Source organism: Onychostruthus taczanowskii, unplaced genomic scaffold (assembly GCF_017590055.1).
Source record: "Onychostruthus taczanowskii isolate IOZ18803 unplaced genomic scaffold, ASM1759005v1 scaffold5, whole genome shotgun sequence".
NCBI lineage: Eukaryota > Metazoa > Chordata > Aves > Passeriformes > Passeridae > Onychostruthus > Onychostruthus taczanowskii.
The window spans coordinates 8,391,243-8,411,012 of NW_024502568.1; the positions used below are offsets into that span (position 1 = coordinate 8,391,243).

Below are 19,770 nucleotides of genomic sequence, written 5' to 3' on the forward strand. Positions count from 1 at the left end.
TTTGAAACCAGACTAATATTTCTTTCAAGCTGTGTGAAGTTTTTTTTAAAAGAACAATGACTATGCCTCAGAAAAAAATGCTGTTCTAAATGCAGTTTCAAAACCTATTCATTAATGCCCATGTACACAATTTCAGAAATGTTTTTTTTTCCACATGAATAAATAAATCGGAAAAATCTTATATAAGTTTAGAAGTTGGTTTGGTGGTGTGAAATCTATTTCTTCCACTAATCTGAAAAAATCCCTCTGCCATTAAATCCTGGTCTGTATAATATAGAGGTTAACCTACAAATAGTGCCACAGGGTTTGTAAAGGGAGGAGAGGAACAGCCATGCATGTGATTGTAGCTTTATGTCCCACTTTGGCTAATGCCTCAGCTCTGCTGCTTTGTCCCTTGTAGTCTTATGCTCAATAAACATGAAAGATTGGTCTGTAATAGCAATGAATGTACCCAGATGCTTGCACTGTAATTAAAGGCATATATCACACAATAAAGCACATTTGAATGAAAAATCTTCCCATTAGACATGTGGTTCACATTTATTTCCCCTTATTGTTAAACTTCTGGAGTATAACCATTGATGGAGTGTAAGGAGGGACTTCTAAAGGGCTGCAATGTGAAGCCCCCAGGGGCACAGAAAATTTTCCTGTTGGGCTGGGAGGTCACAGAGCTCCTCAGTGCAGACTGACCTGCACAGCAGCATTGGCTTCATCCGTGTGGTTGGTGGATCCAATTAGCACAGACCTCAGACCCAACACTGCCTAATGATTTTTAAGTTGAAGAAACTGGACTAAGGGATCAGCCTGGCATTGAGACAGAAAAATCAGCAGCCATTATAAGTGATTCACTCTCTTGTGAATGTTAAAGAGCTGATCTGAGGGAAAGAGGAGTGAAGCAGCCTCTGCAGGCAACAGGAGCAACCTGAAACCTCCTTCTGCCTCTGGCTGAGCCTCTTGGATGCCAAAGGAAGAAATTCTGGTAGATAACTCCTGGTGCACCTTGTAGCCTCTGGCAGCAGGAGACAGCTCTGCCATCTCCATCCCCTTCTGATCTCTTCATGGTCCCAGTATTGTTCCCTTGTTCCTGTTCTCTACTTTAGTCCTCTCTCAAACTCTAAAGCAGATTTTGAAATGGTTAAAAGAACATGGAGAAAGGAATAAGTAAGCAATCAGAAAAGTTAGCCTTCCCTTAAAATGCCATTTCTATTTATAGTACCTTTTGCGAGTTGCTAAATTCTTTAGAAGTGATTGAAATGTGTTTTGATTGACCAAATTGAACATATTTTTTCTCCAGATTTTCAGTTTTAGGAAAAAAAAAAGAAAGTAATATTTTTCATCTTGCTTCTGCACCACTCTAGCATTTCTGGAGGTGGGGGAAAAGCACAAAAAATAGAGAGCCTGTTTTTCACCCAGGGCTGAAACCTTAGTGATACCTCTGTGATACTCATTTGTGACACTGCTGCAGCTGTATCTGGATTTCTTGTTCCACTAGAAACCAGTCATGGAGTAGAAAAGCAAAAGATGCTCTGCTCTTAGCAGAAATACCAGATTTTTGGCTGAGTGTGCTTGGTGCAATAAGGCTTAAGAAAAATTGAATTTTGAAGGTTTTTAAATGGACTTTTTTTTTTTTTTTTCCATGAGTTTGATCTCCTTTTGTCTTTTTCTTGGAGACGTAGTGGCAAAGCAGAGAGAGCCAAGTCTTGCTTTCAGCGTCAGGTTTAAAGTGACCCATTGAGTGAAAGCATTTTTTTAACTATGAAACCATGAAACATGACATCAGTGCATTGTCTTAACCTGCCTGACTTCATTAGAAACCAGGTTGAGCTATACAAGTACATCCTGAAGTCAGACATTTTCAAAACATTTGGTCTTTGTTCAGAAGATCCCTGACCAGTGTTTTACTGTAGTGGGATGGAGACAGAGTTTCTTTTGCCTGAAGACCTAGTCTTATAGATAAGCTTGTGAAATATTTTTCTTAAAATGCAAAAAACCCCCAACTTCTCAGCTTCAGAAACCTTTACTATTTTTTTTCCTCTCTGTATGGGACAGATGACAAAAATGTATTTAGGCCCCCAACTTCCCAGCTTCAGAAACCTTTATTATTTTTTTTTCCTCTCTGTATGGGACAGATGACAAAAATGTATTTAGTATTTAATTTCTGTCTTATCTGGTTTTCAAAATACCCTATTTTTAGTGTCCCATCTATGACACAACATCTGTAGGGAACTGAGCTGCTCTGGTGAGTCTCAGACACAAATCAGCCTGGGCATATTCTCTTTCCATGACTAAGAAAATCTGGCTGTACAATGCTAGAGAAGAACCTTGGGCTGCAATGAGGTTGCTTGATGCAGCTTTTAATCACCTGGAAAGGAAATCAAAGAAAAAAGATAAACTGGTCCATTTGTTTTCATTACAATTACTAGTTTTTACCACTCTGTGTAAACAAACACCATAAATTTGGTGCTGGTAGACTTCTTTTTACTAAATTCAACCCCACAAGCTGTTGCACAAATCTTTTGGCTCGAGATGTAGGATTTATTTTTAGCTTCTTTAGTGTGGAGCTGTCAAGGGTGCCTTACCTGAATTGTGTTTTCCAGGCAGCTTGTGACAAGAGAAGAAAAAGATAAGCTCTTTTTTTCCATTATTTAGGGGTCCAGAAGCACTTCCAGTTTCAGATCTTGGTACCGCTGGAACCCTGCCTTGCAAGGTGCCAAGGATAGGCAACTCCCTGGGAAAGGAGTTGCCTGGAGTTGGAAAGAACAAGCACAGACAGTCCTTGAGGTGGTTATCAGCCTGAAGGTGACATCAGCCTTTGTGTCCCTGATGGTAACTCTTCACACTCCAGGGATGTTTTACTGAGGCCCAGGCTGAGGGGAATAATGGAATACAAGAAAGAGAGGAATACTCCAAATTTTTCTTTGAATGCAGCCTTTTCTGCTGTGGGTAATAAAGCCACTTCCATGGCAGGAGTTGCTCCTGACCTGGTTTCAGCCACACAACTGAAGTATTTAAGACCTGAGTCCTGTACCTACAGTGCTGCAAGTAACACGTCCTGCCTCCCAGGAGAACCTGAGAAGGGGATTTCCATAGACCCCACAGTTTAAACATTACACTGATGCTTTGAAAGGCAGAGGTATCCACCTGTCCTTAAAAAAGCAGGGATGGAAGAAGTGATAAATAAGTAGGGCGTTTTTCTGGGGTACCAATAGCTGTCTTCATGGCTGTACTGAATCTATCCTGTCTTCAACTGGTCATTGTCAGACATGGCTTATCTGTTCTGTACTTTAGAGACTGAAAAATATTGTGATTTTTTCCTCCAGTTCATTTTCCTTCTAGGAATGACCTTTCTGAAATATTAATGATGACACCCTTCTTTTGCAATTTCATTTGTAACACAGAAGTGTAGAGAAAAGATACACTTTGAGTTTTCTGAGAATTTGAAACTTTTTCTTTAATATTTTTCTATTGCTAATGTTTTTTTTTTTCCTTCTGTAGAGAAAATTTACGATCCTGCAACAGACTTTCTTTTCTGAGTTATCCTTTGCATGCAGTCCAATTTCCTACAGAAATGTTGACCTAATTTTATTTTTCTTCTGCCCTGGTTTGAGTTTTTGGCAGGCACCCTCCACACATCTTGTAGATTTTTCCCACCAGCTCTGGCTGAGAAGGTGCTAGTTTTCTTTGTGCTTTTCTGGGATCAGAGCCATCTTTTCATGTAAGCAATCTGAGCTACTGCTTGGGATCATGCTCTTCTGAGGCCAAGCAGGCCAGGCTAATCTGACCCTCCTCTTCCATAATGTGTCTGCTGCTGCCAAGTTTTTACCACTAGATACAATCTCACCCTCGTGCATTTATTTTGAATACATCTTTCCATCATCTGCTGTATGTATTGTCTGGAGGAAGTATATTTTTTGTGTAATAAATGAATTGTTCCTCTAAATGCATGTACACTTTATCTGACATCATTTGCAACCTTGGATGACTGGCAGGCAGAAAACTATAGAGTGTCTCACCACATGTTTTCTCAGGCCAATAGACCTGATTTCATAGCAATAATATTTGATTTTATTTTCTGATAGGCTTTTATATATGTTCCTGTTGCCCTCCTTCTTACATGTGTATACATGAGAGTCTATAAATATCAAAGATCTTTAGTGAATTTCTTTAGTCTGTTTTCTATTGCTTTTCAGTCTATAAGTGACATCTATACATGCTTCTTGCAGTGATGGAATGCACCCAGGATATTGCATGCTTGGTCTTTCTTGGGCTTGTCTTCAAACTTCATTCTTCTGTGTGCTTCCCCCATGAACACCGAGCAGGTCATGAAATCCATCTCAGCCAGATCATGTGTCTCTGTTGGAGTCATCTCCTTCTGCACTGATCACTGTGAGCTTTTTTAGTGTCAGGAGAGGCAGAAGATTCTAAGGCTTGAAAAATGAGCAGTTTTAGAAGTGTCTTGCATGTCTAGCTCAGACATGGATAACTAACATCAGGGGGTTGAGTCTTCCTGTGTTTCCTTCGTTGCTCTTTCTTCTCTACTCTCTCTATAACTAGAATTGAAGCAGACCAGTTTATCATGCTGTTCCAGTTCTGAGAAGCTTTACTTTTCCAGAAAACCTAAAACCCTTTTTTTTTTTTTTCCCTAGCTCTCATTGGTAAGATAAACAAAACACCCAAACCAAATTAATTGCCCACAACCCTGAACAAGATCTTCCAAGCTAGCCAACATGATGTGTCACCCTGAGAGTTTGTACTGGAGAATTGCAACAGCATTTTTCACATGCAACACTGTGTATCTGTAGCTCCTTTCTTTACAGTTCTGTAGTTCTGAATGTGTTTCTGGCATGTTGCTTGTGTTTGTGGCACAGAATCTGACAACAGGGATAAAGCTCCTTCTTTAAGGGGCTTGCCAATTTACTTGGAAACAACGCTGGTGTGAAATAAAACGTTGCCGCTGTTCTTAGAGTTTGAAGACGAAGCATTCTGCCTGTGGCACATAAAATCCTTATGATTCAGATTTGTGCTGAGCAAAACAAGCAGGAGTTAAGGTCTGCCTGTAGTGAAACAAAGTTGGGTATCACTGAGGCTGCCAACGTCTTTCCTCGCACAGATTGTGTTCTTGGTGAGCTGCAGGACTGTGTTGGTGGATGTGATATGTTTGGTGCTAGCTATGTTTGCTAGTCCTTGAGTGGGGAGTATCATGATGCTGTTTGGATAAATATTTGTCATTTACCTTTTTGATGGTACAGCCTTTCCTGTTGTAAGTGATAGGTCTGACCAGATTCCTGAGTAGAGGCACAGTCAGATCCGCTGCATGCCACTCTTTAGATGGATCAAGAGACAAGACCAGCCCAGACAAACATAAAGACCCATGATGGTCTTAATTTTTCAGTCATCAAAGTCACAGAGGAGGAAGTAGAAGGGCCATACCCTCACAATACCACCCCCATGGTACACTGGAGTCCACCCCTCTTGAACCACTGTGTTGGAGTGCTCCGGAAGGTGGAAATGCCAAAGATGACTTGTCACTAAAGAGCCAGAGCAGAGCTTTAAAATGAGAAAATCTTGGCACCATACCTACGTCATTTTTTTTCCTTTGCTTAGTATTCAGCCTTAGGACAAATTAATTTATATGGAATTCTGCTGTACTTGCCACTAAATTTGTTGTCTTTTCTAAAGCTTGTCTTCCCCCGTGAAGGGAGATAAACAAAAAGTATATGTATATATTCAATTTTAATGCATACTAGAAATCACTTTATTGAATGTTTTATTTATATATTCAACACTAACCTTTGCATTTGCATCTGTAAATAATACTATAAAACTGAACTGGGCCAGAGAGTTCTTTTATGGATTTGTTCCGTCATACAGCTTTAAAACTCAGTCATCTGGTTAAAATTTGAAGTGGATGCCCAGAGTAAGTAGGTGAATAATAAATAAAAATTATTGAAATGAATAATATCCTCTTTATCTCTTTATCTGAAATCACATAAAGGCTGCAAGTTCAGTTTAATCCTTCTGGCATCAGTCAGTCTGAGCTTTAATAGAGAAAAGAAAGGAAAAAACTCAGACCAACAGCTGGTCTCTGGTTTTTAACTTGTTACAGAGTGGGACACTGGGAGACATGAATGATTGAAAGAGATTGTGCTTCATGTCACTGAGCTTTCTGTAGCTACTGCTGTTATGCTGCTGCAGAAGAAAAGGAAATGCCAGGGGCAAAAGATAAAAGAGAATCGAAGGAAATGGCCGTATGTTGTTAATCCTTTCCTCTCAAGGTGAGAATGGTTAATCCATTGCGGAATACAATCAGGATGCTAGATCCACTTGGTCTTGCTTGTGAGCATGACTTAACTGGGACTAAGTTGCCTGAAGCCCGGCTAACTGGCACCTGTAGTCAGGATTTACAAAGGATAACCAAGTCTTTTGATGCAACTGACGCAACTTGGTCTGTGCTGTGTAAACCATGTCCAGTGACTCAAGGAATATTCCTGGCAGGAACTGTGCTAAAGTCTGAACAGAGTCATAGCACTGTAGAATTTTGACTTTGGGGTGTGGATTCTCAATTATTTTTTCTAAAAACCTATGTGTTCTGAGAATTAGTTATCTTAATATTGATGCTGACTTCATAAACCTAATCTCAAATTGGGACTAGGAGTTTTCTTTTCCTGGCTCCTTTAATTAAAAAAGACAAGCGATTCTTTGTTGCTTTATTTTGTATCTACTCAGAATTCCTTTTTGGGCAGAGGACTCTATCATATTTTTTTAGTTAATCACCTGAAAAGCAGAGGAAGTCTGGCTGTTGTGGACTTGTAGTACATTATGTTAGCCTATCTAGAGACAGTGCTAAAGAAATATGGCCAAATTAGAACATTCAGATAATATCTGATCTCCTGAAGAACATGGGGCAGAAAATCTTTCGTAATATTTCTTACAAGCTTTGTGGTGTTGGATGAAGTTCACATAATTGGAGCCCTTTTTGACTTGAAGATTGAAGGATGTGCTTTCATATCTTTCCTCCATATGTGTTTTACTGGCAGCTTGAACTGTTACTGGCTAGACTGGCATTCCTGTTGGCATAAATACAAAGGCCTGATTCTTTTGTCTTTACACATATCAGTTGCTTTAGGTACTTGATGGAGTCTGAATTTCAGTTTCTGACTTTCTTTTGCTGACTGTACAGTGATTTAGTTGTGTAGTTGAGTGCAAGCATAGCAAGAATGAATTAACTGCCTCAGGCTTTGGACACTGCTCAAACAGCCCTTTCCAATCATCTTTCTAAATTGATATATGGTCCAGCTCTGATGTGGCTGCTGCATCTCTGTGGTCAAAGATGCTGCCTGTTCAAGAAAGGTTAATATTCAGTGTGAGCACATGTGGTTTATCTTTCCAGTCACTCTTAGCCATCCGTCACAGTGGTGCCACAGGACACATCACTAGGTTGTGAACCCTTCCAATCTGAACATGGACGTGCCTCCAATTTGCAAATCCAGCCACTGAAATCAAATGCAATGCAGAATCTCATGCTTAAATGCTAGTATTTTCCCATTAGGGACTTAAATTTGGCTGTTACAAACATTGAAGTTTTTTTTCAGTTCTCTTATCTACGTCCTTAGCTGGCAATCAACCCTTGTTATGTTAGACCAGAATATATATCAGATGAAATTTATTTGAAATCCTGATCAAAATGCTGCCTGATATTTAGTTCTCTGTGATCTAGTGGTAAAGCATAGTAGTTATTTCTCAAAGCGTATTTTTTTTCTCTGAAGGACCAAATTTGCTCATAGTTGGAGAAAAGGAGCTTACATATGTTTTGATTGTGAGAGGATGCATTGTGGGTAAGAAAATAATTACATGGAGAATGGTGTTTGTGATATTAAGCAGATGATATATGAAGCAAATATATGTCTGAAACTCAGAGTGGAGTTGCATGGAAACTTGGTTACAGTACAGCTGTGTCATTTCTTAACCAGAAAGACTCAAAAAGATCATTATATTGAAAATTTGGCTTCCAAGGAGAGTCACGTCACTATCTTTGGTGTTTAACTAATGACCAGGTTGATTTCTAACTTACCTAAAAATTTAGATATCATTCTCAATATTAGAAAATATTATGTATTAGGATATTATAATATAATATTATATATTAGGAGCAATTTACTTTTCAATACAGAAGAGGTTTGATTCATTCCATAAAAACAAATCATGACATGACCTTGAGTATAGAGTCACTACCTCATCAGAGTCATGTTGACTAACCTGGTTTGTCTCATTCTGTTTGATACTAAAAACTCACGTCACCTGTTTCCTATTAAGCAAAAAAAGCCAGCTTTGTTATATGGCAGTCAAAGTGAATGTGTTGACAGCTGAAATTTGGAAGGACAAAGTTGTTTGACAATGTTTGGGAAGAGACAACCTGCTTTTTATTCTCAGGAGCCCAGTCTGGGTTAAGAGTAAAGGGAAGTCATTGCCTTGTTAGCCTCCCCTGGCAGTGAGGGTGATTGATAATTGTGTATAATTATTGGGAGCGTTCCATTCATGTTCTTTAGTCTGAGCTGATGTTAATATTTTATCTATCAACAGTCTTCCTTCTTTTTCATTTGAGTTTATTCTTTCTCACTCTCTCTGTCTTCCAGCTGTACAGCTCCATGGACTTTGGAAGAAAATGGCAGCTCATGCACGAGCGGGTCACTCCAAACAGGTTTTACTGGTGAGTGAGGGCTGCTGGCTTGGCTTCCTTTGGGTGGGTCATGGAGGGGAGAAGAGCATCTAACTTGAAGGGATTTGTTGCTTCACTTGAACATGAAGTATACCCTTGGTTTTGTTCATCATCAATGATATAAATTCAGTCCATAGAACACACCTTGCAGTGCAATAGTCTCTCTTCTTGTCTGATAAAACGTAGTTTCTTTTACAGAGAAGTACAAGTCTTTTGATATTTGCAAAACTCCTGCTTCTTCATTGTACGCCTGCTTAGAGTAACACAGAGGAGCTGTCCAGTGCCTCAGTGACAAACCTGTGACCATTAGACTTGCTATTTTTCAGCCCTTTAGAGAGTTACTTTAGCCTAGAACACAGTCTTTGTGCAGAGCCAGCCACTCTGACCAGTCTCCTTATGCAATCTTGGTGAGAAGGGATGATTCACTCTGCTTTTAATCACTCTCTGAGGAGCCAATTTTATTATAGTGACTAGTGAAAGCCCAAGATCCGCAGTTTGCTAAAAATCTGCTTTGTGACTCAATTCATTCTCATTTCCTAAGTGTCAACCTCTCAAATTGGAAGAGTGTCTTAAAATCAGATGATGAAACAAATTTAGTTCCTATCTCCAGGCTCAGCCATCTCAGATGCCTCTTTTCCAAACTTCACTGCACCATGTGAAGATTCAAGAATTGACTTTTAGAGAGAAAAAATTATAGTTCTTCTGGAGTTGAGTTTAGGATTTGGGGCTTGAATAAGATTCTTAATGCCGTACTTACTATATGCCAGATGATGGGGTGTGTGTGAATGTGTAGAAGTGCTGATTTACAGAATCTCTGTATAGCTAAAAAAAGCTTCTGGTTCTTAAGACCCAAAAAGATTGTAATATTAAGGAACCAGAGGGCTACATTTTGGAGGGTTAAAAATAAAAAGAACTTGGAAAACTTAAAAATTTACTCCCAATTACAAAGCATGATGCATATCTATGTCTATATCTATATATCTTTGAGTCAAATTCTCATAGAAATTTTTGCACCTCGTTGAAAGCCCGTGGAATCCAGGCACAAAATATCTGTAGATTGTGTTTTCAGTATTTCCACACCTTGCAGTGGGGGTAGACTCCTCATTTTAAATTATCTACATCCTTCTGCAAATCTCTCTAAACATCTTTTAGACTCCAACATTTAAAACATTGACTTGTTGGCACACGGTCTAGTGATTTCCCTTAGTGTCCCTGAGGAATCTGGACAGTGTGAGAAAATTCTGAACACTGAGGAAAGAAAGTTTTAAGGTTCCTAAGTCATACAGACCTGCAAAATATATCAAAGGTCTAGAACTTGTCTGTCTGTGTTACTGTTCCACAATTCCATAATGTTGGAAAGGAAGTAGTTTTTCTCTCCTGGTTCTGGATGATGGACCTATCAAAAATCCTTTGATCTCATTGTTCATGCTGAGTGCACATGACAAAAACGAGTGTAGATCCTCTCCAGGTGTATCCTTCTGTAGAGCAGAATAGCTGGTCCTTGGAATAATTTTACCCAATCCTTCAAATAACACAAGTGAGCTTAGGGGAGAGACTTTCTTGGAGGATAAAGTTCAAGGGCTAAGCTGACTTGGGAAGAAAAGCAGAACCTCTTTTTAAAGGACAGGTTGTGATGTTGTGCCTTATTTTCTGCTTCCATATATGAGTGTTCAATGGAAATTGCCTGTTTGTCCATTTGACACCCAAATGTGTATTGTTTTCCACAGTCTACCTATTTTTTCATTGTCTTTTGCTGCATGGTTTGAACACTGTTTTTTAGCAGTGCATTATGTCTGTGTTTCAGGTGCCTTTTTCTCTTAGGAAATGTATAAGTCTTCTATAGCTAAAACTCATAGGACATAGACTTAGAAAGTTTTATTCCACTCAGAAACAGCAGAGTCCCATGGAGAATAAGCTTCCCAAGAGAGTGAATTAGGTTTTTCCCAGAGTGGGAGGGATTTGAAACAATCCATAGTGCAGGGATAAGAGGTATTGAAATTGTAGAACATAATAACTCTCCTTAGCTGTTTTATTTCTCTATTTCTTTTCTTTCCCTTTAAAGCTGCAAACTGTGATGGCCTGCAAGTTCTGGCTTGTAAGATCTGTACAGAAAAAAATGCAAAAACCATTTTAGCCTCTGAAATTTGTTGATTTTTAGTGTGCTAAAAAAGAGAGAGAAAAGTGGGTATAGCTGTAATTTTCAGAGGGACTTAAACCACTATTCTGTGAAGCTCAGAGAATCATAAAATAGCGTAGGTTGGAAAGGACCCTTAAAATCAGCTAATTCCAACTTCCTTGTCAGGGCCAAGAGCACCTTCCACTAGACTGTGTTGCTCAAATCTCCATCCAGCCTGGTCCTGAGCACTTCCAGATATGGGACATCTGTGACTCCTCTGGGCAGCCTCTTCAATTGCCTCATCAGCCTCACAATAAATAACTTATTCCCATTATCTGTTCTAAACCTACCATCTTTAAATTGAAAGCCACTACTCTTGTCCTATTACTACATGTTCTTGTAAAAGCTCCCTCTCTTTAGCTACTGAAAGGTGCTGTAACTTCTCCTGGAGCCATGAGGTTCACACAGACCCACCTCTCAAGTCTGTCAGTCTCTCTCTGGATGGCATCCCTTCCCTCAGGTGTGTTGACTGCAGCTCTCAGCTTGCCTGTTGCAAGCTTGCCTTTCCATGTCACCAGCCTATCACTGTCCCTGTCATCAGTCTATCAAATACTACATTATTGAACCTCTGAATTAAAACTTCCAAGAAAGTTGAAATAGTAAGGATATGGAGATGCCAAAATGAGACAAGCTGCTCTTTGGTGCTGCTCTGCACTGTTCATTAGCAGAGGCTCAGGTAAGCATCCTTCATTAAACGGGATGGTCTCTATCTGATTGGAATGCAGCTGGATTTATCTGGGGCAGGCTTTGCTGAATGTGTTTGCCTTCAAAACATGACTTTCATCTCTCAGGCTGCTTTGAATGGGCTTGTGAAGACTATAAACTTCACCCAGTTCATGTGATCAGTCAACCTGACAAGAAGAGGTCTTATTTTTCTCTCTGAGATCTTTCTGAATAATTATGCCTTCCCTGAGAGACCTCACACATAGAGACCTTAAGGCCAGGAGAGAATCGTGATTGCTTCAGAGCCTGTGAGACTGGCATGTGAATTTTCCCTCAGCAGGGTAAGCACAACTTCTCTGTTAGTCATGGACACACAAGTCACTCTGTGCATTTTTTGGTGTAGCTCTAGCAGACAGCATCTGTGATGGCTCTCCACTGGTCAAAAACAAAGCCCTAAACTCCAGTCCAGCTTGTGGCATTGTATCCTGGCTCTTGCTTTCAGCTTCTTTCCTTAGTCATAGTGCTACTCACTGGTTTGTAGTTTTATGTTCTCATTCATTATGGATGTCACATGTCCAACTTTCATGGGACATCCCTCATCGGTTCCTGAGCACACTCAAAGTTTGTGCATGAGCTGAGATTCACCCTTGGGCCACTCACAGTTATAAAAAGCCCCAGGATTTGAGTTCTCTACTTTGGTAGTAGTGATTCATTTGTTAACTACACCCACTGATGACAGTGGCAGAGCTTCAACAGAATGTGTTACTTGATGTGTGTACAGGCATCCAGATTTGGCTCCCACGTGCCTTGGCCTCAGATTTTAATAACTTAGGATCCTGTAAGACTGGAAATAGCGAGTTTACGCTAATGTGATACAGAAATTCCAAGATCAATCAAGATAACTGAAACCAGCATGGGTGCAAAGTTTGTTAAAAACCTACTCAATGTTCTTTTCTTTCAGAGCACATTTCTGCAGCTCCCTCTGGGCCCTATTCATTTTGTATCATGTAACTTAGACACCTGTGCTGCCATGTGGAGGATATGATAAAATAAAACCCGTATTTTGTACCGTAGAAATGCTGGGGAAGCTTCCTCGCCTGTAAAACACATGGTCTGTTCTGCTGACTAAATACTGTTGCTCTCCTGATAAAGACTTGTAGGACTCAAATTGTCCTTAAGTAATTTTTTACTACCTCTGCCATTTCCTGCAGCAGCACAATGGGACCAAGCAGGTGGGCAGGATGGTTTGATCTGGAGCATTCACCAAGCACTTTGCTGGAACACAGCTTTTCCCTGTCACCTTGGATGATTCCAGCTGACTTTGCCTTGTTACCCTGTAGGTGAGACTGGGATAGGAGAGCACCTTGGTGACTGTAGTGGGTGAAATACTCCAATATAGTAATATGAAGTGCTACAGGAGTAGATTAAGAGCACTAGAGGGTACAAGAGAATGAAAAGATGCTTTAGTGGCATATGAAATCCTTTTATCATCTTGTGGTTTAATTCTTTCAAATACAGCGGATCTCAAGGGGACCTGTGTTTTCTGTCCAGTCAGCTAAACAGCTGTGAATATCCCCTGTCCATCTGTCTTCGGAGGCCCTGCCTATGTTTGCTGAGCAGATCACCATCCTGAGTAGAGGAAAGCACTCTATTCCGTTGGACACTGACACCCTTTTTTAGGGTCTCCCCAGGCTTTTCTTTTTTGGAGAACACATTCCTGTTTCCTGCCTTATGTCATCACTGAAGAATATGAAGTAGTGGATATGGAACCATTTTCCTTGGTATGGTGTGGGTTTTTTTTTTTTGTTTTTTTTTTTTTTTTTTTTTTTTTTGTTGTTGTTGTTTTGTTGGGATTGTTTTGGCCTGTTATAGCTAGACATTTCCCTTGTCTCATTTATTTTTTTAAGTCATGCTCTCTGTGATCATGGTGATTCTCTAAAAGCCTGGGAGCAGGAAAGTGGGGAATACCCATTTTCATGGAAAAGAGAGAATTTCTGTTGCGTCTGGTACTTCTGATACTTGGAGCCCTGAAGTCAGCGTGCAGCATGAGTCTAGTCAGTAAAAGCCACTGAAATACACACTAGTGATGAGAGCTGGACAGAAAAGACAAACAAGGCAGGAAAGGACAGACTGGGAGGACGAAAATAGGACATGCACTCTAGTGTGGCTTCAAAGAGCACTGTTTGTGTTTGCAAGCAGAAAAATTAAGTGTATCAGTTCTCAAACACACTACTGATTCAGTCAACAAATCTCCCCAGAATTGTATTTTTCCCCTTCTTTTCCATGATAATCAATCAGATTTATGTTTTGTTTTGGGGTGGATTTTTTTTTTTTTTTTTTTTTTTTTTTTGCATTTGTGAATGCCAGCCACACTCACTTTGATCTTTGAGAGTTAAAAATTGTGAGAAGGGAACACTTTCACTGAAAGAAAGAAAGAGGCTGTGTGTCCACTAACTTGGGCTATGCTTTGGAGTTAAAGGTTTTCTGTCACAGTTGTTTGAGGAATGAGACAACAAATTTTGTCATTTGAGGGCAAGATTTTTTTTATTTTGCTAAGAAAAGGGGATAAAATGTATCAGCCAGTGTATTTCTTTTTAGTTGCAGCCTGAATTTCAGGGTGACTTTAGTGAAGGCTGGTTTGGATATCTGAGAGTAGTGTGGCAGAAGTTAAGGGGTTTGCCTCAGTTTTTCTAAAGGTTATTATCTGGGTTTGTATCTACCTTCACACAGATGTTTGTGTCTGTTTTTATTTATTTGTCATTGTGACAGCACTGATATTTCCCAATTCCAATGCCAATTTTGGTCCATGCAGACTGTTTCAGCAGCAGTTCCAGTAGTGACCTTTGGATATAGCTGACATTACCTTTACTTGCCTAGTTTGTCAGCAAAGAGATGGTTAGTCAAATATGTGCCTGCCTCTCCTGTAAATCCCACTAATCATTAACTGCCAGATGGTGTCATTGCACAGTGCTGGGGAAACATCGCCTGATTTTTTACAGCCAAGTTTAGCGTTAGGAAAACATAGTCTTGTAAATGTCAAATTGACTCTTAAATAATCCTACATTGGAGGTTTCAGTATTAAAACCATACCATACATGGAGCTATGGATAAAAGGAATGACTCCAGTTTGGCATCTATAGATGACACCTACGAGCATCACCAAGGCACTTACCCAGTGGGTATTACTGGAGCCTCCCTTGGGCTAATGACTCATTTGGCTCTGGTAAGGGACTTGCTTCCCATGCCCTGTGGGTAAGAACACCCAGGGAAGGTTTTTCTCATGGAGAGTAAAGCTAACATAAATCTGGAAGTGTTACTCAAGCCACCATGACCATGAATTGTACTAAGCTGAGGAGAACATTTTCAAACTCTAGCCTCAAGCTCTCTAGTAAGAGTTCAGGAGAGATGAGACTTTCTCATAAATTTTTGGCATATATTAGAAGATTTTGTTGCAAGGTCACTTTAGTTAATTAAAGAGTACAACACCATGGTGATAAGAAACCTAATTTTTTTTTTTCCTTTTCACTTAAAAAGGGGCAAAGTGAAACTGTGGAGCTAGGTATTTCATTTTGGGTGCCTACAATTAATGCCATTGGCACTATAGATGTTTAGTGTTTCCAAATGTTAGGTTGTGGGTGACTAACTTGTGATTACACAGTAACTCAGTGACAGAAATATAAATGGAATCTGGATATAGAGTGGGATACTTTTTATTGGCTGAAATAGTTTTTATTTTTGTCGAAAATTTTCAAGTCAATAAAGGTATTTTAGAATTCATGGCAACATTATCAAAATATTTCTCTCAGAAATTAAAGGAAGGATTATTATGAAATACTTGACAGTTTTTTAAGTAATCTTAAAATTTGACTGAAACTTCATTTTGCAATATGTTTTTAAAAACAAAATTAAAGCAGGGAAAGAATGCAGTCTGAAACAAATTGTGTGATATTTTTTCCTAAACATAATCCTATCCTCATTTTGAACTATAGATTGGTAAGTGCCCTTCCAGGGATATTGTGATAGATTCTATGGATATCTAAAAGAATAAAAACCTAAATGACCCTAGGAGCAGGAAAATCCTTCACTTTCTATCTCTGGAAAATGCTGCAGGACTGTTTTATAGAGACTGCACAGACCCACTAGTTCCATTAGTGCCTATGGTCAGTGTAATGTTCAGACTACTGTTCCCCTTTCTGAGCACAGTCCATGTTCCTTTTTGAACAAATTTATGAGAGATCGATAGAAATAGTTGGATGTGGGAAAGCATCTTTGTAGAAGGTAGAAAGAACCCATAGTACAATACTGGAGAAGTATTACAGACTATTTTTAGTTTACCTGGGACTAAAACCAAAGATATTTGGAGGTTTGATGCATGTTTATGCTGACTGATGACTTTAGCTTACATGGAAATTTGTTAGAACTAATCTCTTGTACTATGAAAGCTCTAAGTTGTAACTGATGGATGCTTTAGTATTGTGTAGTGCCCCTCTCCTTACTGCCTGCTTTCCTAGGAAAATAAGTGTTTGACATTTTTACGAAGTCCCGTGGATGTCATGCTAATCAGGCTGCCTAGGCACAAAGCTCTTTTAATGAGGAAAAAAAATACTAAAAGCATTATGGCTAGAAGGATTGTGTGTGATTGTGTGATTTTGAAGGGAAATAATTTTAAGTACTTTAAATTCTCTTTTAAAACCCATTAATTACATAATAAGTGAACCCTAAGTAAAGTGCTGCATGATAAAGTGTCAGTGATTATGTGTACACCTCTGTAATTCTGGCTGCTATCACAGCAAGAATGAGTTCTTTCAATTAAAGGTATATCCTTTGGAAGGGCAATTTTGGAATAAGTTGTCTTTGAAGGACTTCTCTCTCTAACCACCTTCTTTTTCTCTCTAACCTCTTTTTGCTTGAGAAATGCAACATATTTTGCAGAAGGGAGGACTATCCCTCTCCACTAATGTAATGGTGGATGTCCTTACATAAATACTATCAGGCTTTTAGAATTTGTAAATTGTTGTGATTTTAGTACAATTTGTGATGTTTGCCACATTTGTGTCTTTAATGTTCTGTGGCTGGCAGTTTTTTTTTCTTATGGCCTCAAAAAGTAAGGGCCAAAATATTTCTCCTCATTTGCTTAAATATAATATCTACCACTACATATCACCTGTTGCACTGCAGTTAGAGTTTTCAGCTATCAAAAAGCCTTTGGCTTTGGTCTCTCATCTGTCAGGTCTCTTTATCTCCCAGGGGCCAGTCTCTTCTCTTACCTCTCCCGTTGCTGATCTTGGATAATTTTATAACCCCATGTCCCCCACACTCTCTTTGACTGAGTGTCTGAGACTGAAGCAGACTAGTTGAACCACTAGTAAAAAAGACCAGGAATGCTTTAAGGAAGAGTTTGTTGAATATTTCTCCCAGTTTGTATTGATCCCTGGAGTGGGTCCCAGTGCTGTGTCTGTCTGAAGAGCACATGGTGGGAGGACCTGTGTTCTTCTCCTGCAAGAGGGTAACAAATAAGATCAAAACCCATCAAAACAAATAAGTCCAAACCCCATCACTGTGTTTCAAAGACCAGTGTTGGAAGCTGAAATACTGTACTGCTGACTCATGTAGTCTGCCTGGTCTGACTTCATCCTGGCTCTCCTGATGCACGTGAAGTCAGACACAAATTAATTCCAGCCTGTCAGGAACAGTCCCAGAGTAATTCTTTGTGACACTTAGTAGGAAGCATTGATGAAAGCCAGCCCTCTAATTAATATATTGAATAATGCATCCCTCTGAGGCATATGGGGATCTCCCATACTGTCATAGCTTGGCAAAGCTAATCAAAAGCCGGGCTGCCAGGCTGAAAGTATCATCATATTTTGTGTATTCTGGCTAGCAAGGAATAGTCTCCCACTTTTTAATTTTTTTTTTTTTTGGTGGGGAATTCAGGTTAGGTTTTGACCTTTGTTCTATATCATACTAATCTCTCAATTTCTGGGAAAATTGATGAATTCTCAGCGTGGGGGAGAATCCCTCTTGTCTGAAAGATAAACATTTGGGAATTCTTTTAAAATCACTACTGTTCTGAGATGTTTAGGAATTACCTTTTCACATACTCTGATTACAAACATAATTTTCTGGCTCTTTCATTCAATGGCAAAACACCTACAGGCATCAGGAGTGAGCATCTTTTCTGGATCCATCCTCCCTTTGCCCCAGACATCATCCCCGATGGCCCACTTGTTTTCACCTTTACAGCTCTTGTTTCTTCACAGCAATTGTGGCTGGAACCATCCTTGCAGTAGAGGAAGTTGCAATCCAAGAGAGGATTTATCCTCAGCGAGTACATCAGTACTATCAGGGACCATTTTTACTTGAAACAAGATACCTCAAAATTCTTCAGCGAGATTTTCTCAAAGACAATCAGGCACGACCCAGGTAAATTCCAGTTCATTTCCCTGAAGGACCCAGGTAAATTCCAGTTCATTTCCCTGAACTGACTTCAGCTGCTGAACCTTTGGAAATTTGCCTGGCATTAAGCTGACCAAAACCAGTTGTTTTATTTAACAGAAGAAGTTGAGCCCATGCTGTGCAAAAAGAAAAGAACAGTCTTATCATGGCAAAATAGACAACATGTTTCTGCATTAATTTAAATATGAACCATTTGTGTTGCTCAATAACATCCATTAAAGATAAGGAGGTCCGTTTTTATGCCTTCTGCTTGTTGTAAATTAACCAACTCTCTTAAAACGACAATTCATCAGCAGTTATATGAGGCAGAATTCATTCTCGGCAAGCGAAGAAAATGAAACTCCCATCCTTTCATTCCCTGGCATTCCCCTGAGTCTCCTCTGTAGAATGAGATGAGTTTAATTTTGCTATTGTTAAGCACAGTGAGCATGAAGCTACATCAGAATGTAAGAGCAGGAAGAGGCATCTTATTAGCTGCACTACAGGTTCTTTTAAATAATGTTGATTCAGTAACTTGTGTCTTGCTGATCATATAGAGAACAAGGATGAAAAGCCAGTGAATGATGCTGTTTCACTTGCATATTTGTAGTGAGTTAATTGGAATAGGACATAGCAGTGGTTACCATTGCTCTGTAATTATCTTGCAAGATAATTGTTCTCCATTGGGCAGAAGGCAATAAAAATGAGAGGTAGACACATTTCCATGTTTAGTGGAATATCAGAAGTTCTGTAGCTGAGTTTGAGAGAGAAACATATTCACCTGTGTCTGCCGGCAACTACTTAGGAAATAATAAATAATACCTGTAGACTTCAGAGCTGATTTCAGTAGATCTGGATTTTCTCATTTAGGAAAAAATTCTGCTTTTTATTCAAAAAAATAAAGAAAACCAAGCCAAAAACTCTGTCACGTGTTTTAGCCAAAGGGTACAGACAGATTCTTAGGTTTTGCTCACAGTATTTTTGGTTTTCAGGTTTTGATTGAAAATGTTTGAGTGAAGGAGACATGTTCCATTACGATATTGATTTTAGGAGCAATCTGTAATAGTGACTCCCTAAAGCCATTTCTAGATCTGCAGTAGTTTCTCCAGAATTCTTTTTTTTTTTCTTTCTACAAATCATTAGATTTGAACAGTGTGGTGGCACTTTGGAATTTGCCTTGAAGATAGAAACCAGCAGAGCATTACTTTTCATTTGACCTTGTACTTCTCTTTCCTTTTATTGCTCCTCTGTAACAACAGATTAGGAACCCAGCAAAGAGAAGCTCTTGTTTTACCTACAGCTTGACCATACAGCTTTGCTTCTTGACATGACTCCCACTGCAGCATTCTGCCCTGAGCATTCTCACTTGACCAGGGCAATGCTTTTGGGATGGGGATGCTTTGGGATGCTGCTGTTGTGAAGAGCTGGGAGTGTGTCTAGTGTTCAGCCCCCTGGGCAGCCTTGTCTCCTTATTGTTTCTTCACCTGCCTGCATTAGAGCAAAGGACCCATGGAAGATCTCTGGTTTTTTGGTCTCTCCTGCAGCAGTGTTGCTCTTTCACTGACAGAGACCTGCATGTGACTGTGTCTGTTTTATTCATCTCCATTCTGCCTGTGAGGATTCTTCTCTCTCGGATGCAAACTTGTCTTGTCATGAGATGCTTGGTGATCTGCTGGCCTCATGACACTGTTGCTTTTACAAATCATAGCCACACAGACTTGCTGTTTCTACAGGCAGAGCCTGTCTTTAGATATCTGTCTGCTGCCAGAGTCCTTTTTGT

General features: G+C 39.5%; 1 protein-coding gene across 1 annotated transcript in view; it reads left to right on the forward strand.

Annotated features, from left to right (window-relative positions):
* The window catches only part of SORCS3 (sortilin related VPS10 domain containing receptor 3), a 266,570-nt gene that overhangs the window by 160,607 nt on the left and 86,193 nt on the right, over positions 1-19,770 (forward strand). The window contains 1 exon segment of the mRNA XM_041415598.1: positions 8,634-8,707. Coding sequence (XP_041271532.1) covers positions 8,634-8,707 — 74 coding nt within the window.